This window comes from Aulostomus chinensis, chromosome 18, assembly GCF_037954235.1.
Source record: "Aulostomus chinensis isolate RoL2024-O1b breed Wild chromosome 18, RoL_Achi_v1.0, whole genome shotgun sequence".
Taxonomy (NCBI): domain Eukaryota; kingdom Metazoa; phylum Chordata; class Actinopteri; order Syngnathiformes; family Aulostomidae; genus Aulostomus; species Aulostomus chinensis.
The window spans coordinates 10,048,915-10,057,351 of record NC_141337.1 but is presented as its reverse complement, the minus strand read 5'-3'; the positions used below and the strand labels follow the sequence as shown (position 1 = coordinate 10,057,351).

Here is an 8,437-nt window from a genome sequence, read left to right as displayed (position 1 = left end):
ACTCATTGGCTGGCTTGCTGTGCTCCTGCCAAGAGTTTTTGTGCCTACATTGGAGGCTGGAGATCACGGTTTAGAACATTTGAGACAAATTCTTGGTGTTGTATAATAGCAAAAAAACAACAACAAAAAAAATAAACTGAGAAAAGATGGTCATAATCAGACAGCATCTGCATTTGTGACCTTTAATCATTGGGAATAATTTCTGGGCAAATTGCAGTATATGGAACAAATTTAATTTATCATTATGTTTGGGCTGCTACTGCATGGGCAAGACTTTCTGTGTCCACAGAAAAGCCCAAAGAATGACTCATGCTGGTCGAGCAAAGGGAAAGCCTCAATAACTGACGTCATTTCCTGACAGGGTGCTGCTCTGTGACAACACTGCATGAAAAATATTCTGATGAAACAAACTGAAATTAGCTACCATTTTGTCACACTTTCACTGAGCCTAGAGAAGGTAGAGTTAAAACTAAATCAAGGCTACATTCGGACTTGTTTGGATCAGATCTGTCGCGGGAAATAAAAGTGTAAAAATATTGCAAAAAGATTTGTAAAAAGATTTAATATTATACCAATAACTTCCAAAAAAAGGGGGGCATTTTTGGATTGTAAATCCAGATTCTGAGAATATCCCGAACTGCTGTAGCTATTGGTTTCATCCCTCATGCACGATTGATATTACACTGCACCCTCGCCTCCAGAAAGATGGGATGGTGATTACATACCTTGAGGTTCCCACCGCGCAGCCCACTAAACCATGGTGATGGGATTAGAGGCACTAGGAGGAGCATTGAATTAAAGGAGGGTATCCAGAGAAAGATGTTGGTTATTGGCTTGAATAGAATCCTTCATGGCAAAATGAAATAACTGCAGGAAAGTCTTTGATCACAGATGGAGGCTAAATGGAATCTGCAAATATCTGGAGATAAGTTTAAGCGGTCTTTGTGCTACGAGCTACAAGCATTTGCTCTCTTCTTTTTCTCTTTTCTTTCCCCGTAAGACCCAAAAAATTGAGAGTTCTCTGATTTACCAGGGGAATATGATCCAGAAGCCACCCCCCCACACCCCCAAAAAAAGGGCGTAAACAGGGCCAGGTTCATCTGTGAACATCACAGTGGTTTAGCAGGGGGATGGAAAGGAGGAGAAACTGCTGCAGCAGGACCATAGCTCCCTCCATCAAAGTCCAGGTCTCCCAACGGTGAGGTGGAAGAACTGGGAAGAATCACTGAGATGGGGGGAATAGCGCCATCTGAGGCCTTGAATGGAATTAAGTCAATGCAGCAGCCTTTACAGGGGCAAAGCCTAAACGAAATAGAGCACTCTGAGGTTTTACTACGCGTGAGATTTAATTTTGAAGTACCAATTAATACCCCCAAAGTAATAAAAGATCATCTGATTTGCGTACATTTGCATCCACGATACATTTCGAATCTGCTCATATGATCCTCAGACTTTTCAGATCATCTGGGACAGGTTTACTCCGTGTTCCCAGAGTCAAAACCAAAGTTGGAGAAGCAGCATTTAATTTTTCTGCTTCAAATGTCTGGAACAAACTCTCAGAAAACATCAGGTCTGCTCCAATTCTTTTAAATCAATGCTTAAACAGTTTCTTTTTTTTCCACTGTTTTTTACTAAATCAAATTTGGGAGTATTTATTTATGTTTCTCTCTGCACTGCACTGTACTCCTGTTTTATCTTCTTATTAGCTCATTTCCATTTTATTTAATGTATTTACATTCAAATTAAATGTCTTTTGTAAAATATAATGTATTATGCCTTTAATGCCTTTTATGATCAATGTAAATTGCCTTGTTGTTGAAAGGTTATATACAAATAACTTGCCTTCCCCTGCAAATGTAAACTCTTCACATTTTCCAATGCACACGTGTTCCCAAGAATGTGGGACTGAAACTTTTTAGTTAAAATGTTCTGCTCATTCTCTGAAAAATGGGGCAACATGGGTCTGTGTTTACCGAGTTGACTTTTTCCTTGTTTGCAGAACAGAGATGTTGGCTCCTGCTGAACTTTCAGGCAACGTCTTCCATCAGGAGCCAATCATGTTCTGTGAACTGGGTCACTACTGTATATGCCAATTGGAGCCAGCTTGGCCATCAGAAGACATCTGGATATTGTGATTACTCTTAGCGAATCCAGCAGGATTTTATTTTGTTGCAAAATACACATGTATTTTTTTTTTTTTTTTCTAAATCCATGTCGATGTCATTCTGCGGTCTTTCACTTTTGGACAATGGCTACTGTTTTGAAAAATTGTTGTTGATTTTTGTTTGTTTGTTTGTTTTTGTCTTATTCTCTTTCTTTATTTCATTCATCAATGCAGTTCCATAGTTTTAAAATCCAAAATGTTGATGAGTAAGAATTTTTGTTCCCCGCCCCCGGCTCCACCTCTCGCTCCCCCAAGACACCGCTAACTGGCCTCCCTTTGCCCTGTCAGGCCCTGAGGCCCTGCTGCCTCTCTTCAGGTCTGAGCCATTGATAGATTGGCCTCGGGGCTCTCTGTGGGAGGTAACCTCAAAGTTTCAAACACTCCTTACTGCAGGGGAAGATGTGCTCTTCCACCTTTAACCAGAGACAGAAGCCTGAAGCATGGAGAAGAACCCTCCTCTATCACCCTAACACAAGACCACAGCGACCTGAGATGTCTGGTGACGGTTCACTGTGACGATTTACTCACCAGAAGCTGAAACTATTACATGCAAAGTTGCAGAGGAAGAATTTGAAACAGCAGAACAGAAGTTACAGAAATCGCAAAGAAGAGAGGAAACCAATTCTAACAACTATACAAGACTGATATACATCAAATTAGCATAACTGCTAAAATAAATCAAGACAATATTTAAAGTACAATGTTGAAAAATAATAATAATGTGGACATTTCATTTAATTTGTCTTGTGCAGTTTTATGAGGAGAGGGCGGCATGGCTCAGAGGGAGAGTAGCCATCTAGCAACTGAAGAGTCGCTGGTTCGAGCCTCACTTCCCCTGGTGACCATGTTTAGGTCTCCTTGAGCAAGATTCTGAACCCCTAATTGCTCCTGATGGTCCTGTGACTGGACGGGGTGAACCCCACCTCTCACCCAGTGTCAGCTGGAGTAGGCTCCAGCCCCCTGCGTGACCCCTAACGGATAAGTGGTATAGAGGATGGATGGACTGATTGATAATTGTATGAGACATGTTATGTTGCTTCTGCTTCTATTTCAAGTCTGGCATTATGTAAGATTCAGAATCTGGATGCACTGTCATCACATTTATATGTCTCACTTCTGACATGTGACACAACATTATCGTTCTTGCAAACCTAATTCACTGAAATGTAGATTCCAACACTGCATTAACTTCATAATGTGTGAGAACTCAGATAATGTGCCCTTTTTAACTCTAGAGAAACCCTTCAGCCAAGTAAACACTAATATCAAAATGAGTTAAACCAGCTTAAATTGTAAGATACCTTTTTTACACACACACACACACACACACACACACACACACACACACACACACACACACACACATATATATATAGCGTCAAGTTAAAGGACCTGATCTGTGTTTACTCTGTAACTGATCAAATAAGGCCCAACTCTATTCCTAAACAGCTGAGCCACTAATTAATAAACAATATTACTACGTAGTTGGTTTTTGTAAGTCGTCGTGTTTACAGGAAGGAGGAGGCAGGGGGGTGGGATATACGTCTTGTCAATAGGCCGTGGTAAAAATGGACCTGTGACCTCGTCGTCTGAGAAAACAAAACCAGGGGATCACATCTTGAATAATACTTGAGTCTTGAGGAGACATTTTACCAAATAAAGCGTTAAAACTGGATTTGATTACATTTATTTGTAATCTTTTTTTCTCCCAGCGATGTCGTGGTCGGTCTCTTCTTCTCTCACAATCGCTAATTGCATCACTGATAAACCTCGCTGATCTTTAGAGACAGAAAGGAAACCTTCTGGTTGCACAAAGTGATCACACAGCTCTCTTTGTTTTCTTTTTTATTGCAAACAATATAATACAAAAGATAAGCTTTTAAGATAATGCCATGTTTACCTAGGGAAACTGCATTAGGAGGATGACAAAATGACAACTAATGATACAGAATATAAAAATGAGCAACACAACTTTTTTGTCTCCAAAAACAAAATATATATATATATATAAAAAAAAAAAAAGTCTCCGGTCGATTCCAGCGAATTCTTTACAAAACAGCCGCTGCCTCCATGAATTAATTTGTTAGAGAGAAAATAGAGAAAAACTTCCAGTTTTTTTTTTCTTTATTTAGAGAAATACTCATCGTGTTTATCGTAATTATAAGAAATCTGTACATAACTAGATCATGGATAAAAGAAACTTTTATACGGAAAACAATTTACAAATGATAAATAAACAAATTTGTACCACGTAACGACAGCAAACTACTCCACTGAAAATCTCAGTAAGCTGCTGCTGAATTAAAAAAAAAAAAAAAGATAATTGCAAATAGTTTTTTTTTCTCAAATAAAATTAATGCTAAAGAATAAATTAAGAAAAGGTTAGGAAAAAGGTTGAGAGAAGCACGCCAGACTAAGACCTGCTGGCTGCTGGAGAGAATCAGGTTAAAGGTCATTTCCTGTATCTCCTCGAGCAGGAAGTCAGAACTATGCTGTGATTTCAACACTGCAGTACCAGTGGATGGAGCATCCCGACTGTGGCTCCACAGGCACCAATGGTATCAAGGCAGAACCCAGATAAAAGCAAGCATTGCTCAGTTACATCTAGCAACACAGTAAGGCCCCTAGTTGAGAGTTACATGGCACCTGTTATAGCATTTTCCAACACAATAATTTGAGCTTAAGCAAAGAACGAGGAAAAGTAATATTTGACTAATTCACTGATGACACGGTCATATCATGGTCAAAAATTCAAACTTTTTCTAACCTGCATTGCTCAATCCTTGTTTCTTATTGGAATAAAATATGTACAGTACAAAAGTTCAAAAGCAGAATGTAGGCTATTATAAGACGGCAGTGTCAGTAAACGGTTTCTTACTTCCTGTACAAAAATACACGAGTGAGAAGTAAGGCCACTGAGGGTGTCGGACTCGGCTATCGTGCTCCTTTGTGATGATTTTAACCTTCAAATCATACTGATGTGGATGCTGATGACACTTGATTTCCATGATGATGACGAGCAGAACACATACACAGTACATACTAAAATATTTAAAACCAGTATGTCCTCACAGAGGATTTTTATTAAAACATTATATCTAAAAAAATATAATCACAATTCCAATCAATACAAAAGGCACTGTTGTGAGCCAATCCAAAGATATATTTTCAGTACTATAAACGAGTCATTGTCATGTTTTTCTGTTGGCAATGAAGGGTGTGTGGCGTGATGGCACACAGGCCACCGGGTGACAGGAGTTTATGCATGGGCGGGGTGTGACAGAGTCAGTGCTGAGGCTTGCCTCCTCTTATGGCCTGGACAGCTGTGTGTAAACGGGCTGCTGCTCCCAGTGCTGCGGACTGTGGGTCTGGGGAACGGAGGGCACCCCGGCGGTGTCAGCGATCGGGGTGTACATGGGCCTCTGGCTGGGGCTCATGTAGCTGAAGGTGGAGTAGAGGCCGGAGCCTTGGCTAGCTGCATGGCTGTAGTAGGAGTTGGCACCACCTTGGTGGTCTGAATAGTCATATTGTGCTCTTGTGATGGAGGGGTAGGAGGAGGTGCTGTAGTGCTGCAGGCTAAAGGAGCCGTAGGTGACGTGCTGAGGGGAACCCTGCTGCTCACTGTAGTGGCTGGGGCTCAGCTGCTCCGTCTTGATCTGGGTGGTTCTTTGTTGACCCTGCTGCCCTTGCTCACCTCCTCCACCCAGGGTGGTCAGAGAGTGCTGCTGCTGTTGCTGCTGCTGCTGCTGCTGCTTGGACATCCAAGCGTGAGCCCCAACATTGGCAGCCTGGCTGACTGCAGAGCTGCTAATGCCGTAGCTGCTAGTGTAGCCGCCCTGGGCTGTAGCAGTTACCCCTGCATGGCTGTGGGGTGGCAGGTACTGATCAAACTCATCGACATCAAAACTCCCCATGTTGGAGATAACGTCGCCGACGTCGCCGATGTCCACAGCACCAAAGTCAATGTTGAGCTGCCGACTGGTGCCCTCCTGTACCGGGCGCCCCTCTCGCTTCAGATCAGCTTTGCTGGAGGGGAGGTCTGTCTTGGGGGTAGTTGGGGGTGTTGGTGGGCCCTGGGACTGACCTGGGTAGAGCAAAACAACTGTTAATCTCATGTAGACTAGATTGTGAATGCTTTCATGGGTGGAGTTCATCTACACTGACAGGTGTATTTGCATGATGGCTTATAATACGTGCTAATCATTCCTAATTAACAGGTTGAGGAGCTTAAAGAATTTCATGATGTCATTTCTACAAATGGGTTTCTAAATGCATCACTCTAAAAACACATTTACATCAGAACTGGACTGCTTTATTGACTGGAATTTAAAAAACAAAACAAAACAACAACAACAAAAACTATTTCCTGATGTAGTTTGTCTCACCTGAATGCTCTCCTGGGGAGTGCAGCTCACCCATACTGGACGCAGGAGAATCGGCCTGCTGCAGCGCCTTGAAGATGGCGTTTGGAGAGATGTGGGTTTGCTCGCCATCTTCGGGTTCGTTTGGACCGTTTTTGACAGACTTCCTTCGCCTCGGCTGGTACTTGTAGTCGGGGTGATCTTTCTTGTGCTGCACCCTCAAACGCTCGGCCTCTTCCACAAACGGACGCTTCTCTACTTCATTGAGCAACCTGAAAACATCAAGCGGAGTCATTTCAGTGTGTTCAGTTCATAGCAACAGCAATAAAAAGTTGATATTAGTGCGGGGGGAAGTGCCGAATCAGTGCAATTCTTGTTTTAATTATTGAGGAGGTGCCTTCAAAGTTTGCGTAACTTCTTCTGTGCATGCAATGAGAACCGTTGCGAGCTCATCGTGAAATTCACTCCTAAAACACGAATTCGGGTTTGAAAGGCATCATCCCAATCATAACCTCTGCACGCAGGCGCTCCCAGGTAGAGTGACTGCTCGGATAAATCGTGCGCTGGGATCAGTAAAGACGCGCGACAGAAGTGAGTGAAAGCGTGAAACAAACGTACCTCCAAAGTTTGCCAAGAGTTTTGCTGAGTTCCGCATTGTGCAGATGCGGGTATTGATCAGCCAGCTTCCGCCGCGCCGCCTGAGCCCAGACCATGAACGCGTTCATGGGTCTCTTGACATGAGGTTTACTTTTGCTTGAGCCGTTGACGCGCACCGGCATCGGCACCAGCGTCCAGTCGTAACCCTTCAACACCTGGGACACCGCATCTCTGATACACACGGGGAACTTTTCCTCTTCGCCCTCTTTCTTGTACTCTTGACCCCGGAGAAGATGGTTATCTGACGGCCGGGTGTTCTCAGTGTCCGATCCGGAGCCGGAGGGACACGGCGAGCCAGCCGAGTCCTCAGACATGCTGGGGCTGGGAGCGTCGGAGTGACACTTCTCCTGTTCTTCGGTCATCTTCAGGTAAGGGTCGAGGAGATTCATGCGAGAAAATTGAAGAACAACTTCTTGAAATAAAAAAAAGAAAAAGGAGACAATCCTTCTTTCTAAAATCCAAGTGTTGTGCCCAAAGACTGCAGTGACAGTCTGTGCAGGCGCACAACTTGACTGGCAAACTCCCTTTAGAATAAACCAAAAATACCAACAACAAAAAAGACTCGGACGGTCCTTTGATAAGAAACAATTTCGTTTGGGGGAAGAAAAAAATTGCCAAGTGATCGCTTTCTGATGTTCAATTTTGAAACTTGGACTTTAAAGTCAAACTGTGAGTGGGCGATCTTCTCGCGGAGGTTTGCAGGAGAATCTAAAGGCACAAATGCGAAGCCTGGATTTATGTTTGACGGAGAGATTTTGGTTTGGTTTGATTGGGGGAAAACTTTTAGTGGGAGGAGACGTAATCTGACTCTGCTCTAAAGAAGCCTGGCAGTCAAAAACAGTGAAAAACCCAAGTCAAGTTAGAAAAAAAGGGCTTCTCTCTCTCTCTCTCTCTCTCTCTCTCTCTCTCTCTCTCTCTCTCTCTCTTCTTGTAGTCTTCGGGTTGGTTCAAGTTAAACATCGCAATTTTAAGTGATAAATATTTGATCTAAACGTTAAAATCACCGAGAGAAAAAAAGAAGTATAGCTGTGATAGAAATAAACAAACACGGTATCAGTAAGATAAAGTAGTAGAAGCAGTAAACCTTGACGTCTAGAATTCACCTTTATGTGCTGTTTTTCTGACTTTTTATCATGATTTCCTCAGACTTTAGAGCTTTTTCGTCCAACTTCCAAGATAATGGAACAGGCTGAGAAATTAAAAGGTTTGGATTTTCCAATTTGACACTTTAAAGTCATCATTCTCCAAAGAAAGT

At 42.6% G+C, this 8,437-nt stretch overlaps 1 protein-coding gene across 1 annotated transcript; it reads right to left on the bottom strand.

Moving 5' to 3' along the window:
* Positions 1-4,027: 4,027 nt before the first annotated feature.
* Positions 4,028-8,000, bottom strand: LOC147245078 (transcription factor Sox-9-like). The gene is made up of 3 exons (XM_086186089.1): positions 7,144-8,000; positions 6,550-6,797; positions 4,028-6,248 (listed from the first exon to the last, which is right to left on the bottom strand). The coding sequence occupies exons 1-3, from the start codon at positions 7,569-7,571 to the stop codon at positions 5,473-5,475; spliced, it is 1,452 nt and encodes a 483-aa protein (XP_086042215.1). The 5' UTR covers positions 7,572-8,000; the 3' UTR covers positions 4,028-5,472.
* Between the last annotated feature and the right edge of the window lie 437 nt (positions 8,001-8,437).

Bases quoted from the DNA above. Each gene is read 5' to 3' on its own strand.
- LOC147245078 (XM_086186089.1), bottom strand. From the start codon at position 7,571: ATGAATCTCCTCGACCCTTACCTGAAGATGACCGAAGAACAGGAGAAG. The intron at 6,798-7,143 runs GTACGTTTGTTT...TGATGTTTTCAG, and splicing joins ACTCTTGGCAAACTTTGGAG to GTTGCTCAATGAAGTAGAGA. The intron at 6,249-6,549 runs GTGAGACAAACT...TGCTCTACCCAG, and splicing joins CTCCCCAGGAGAGCATTCAG to GTCAGTCCCAGGGCCCACCA.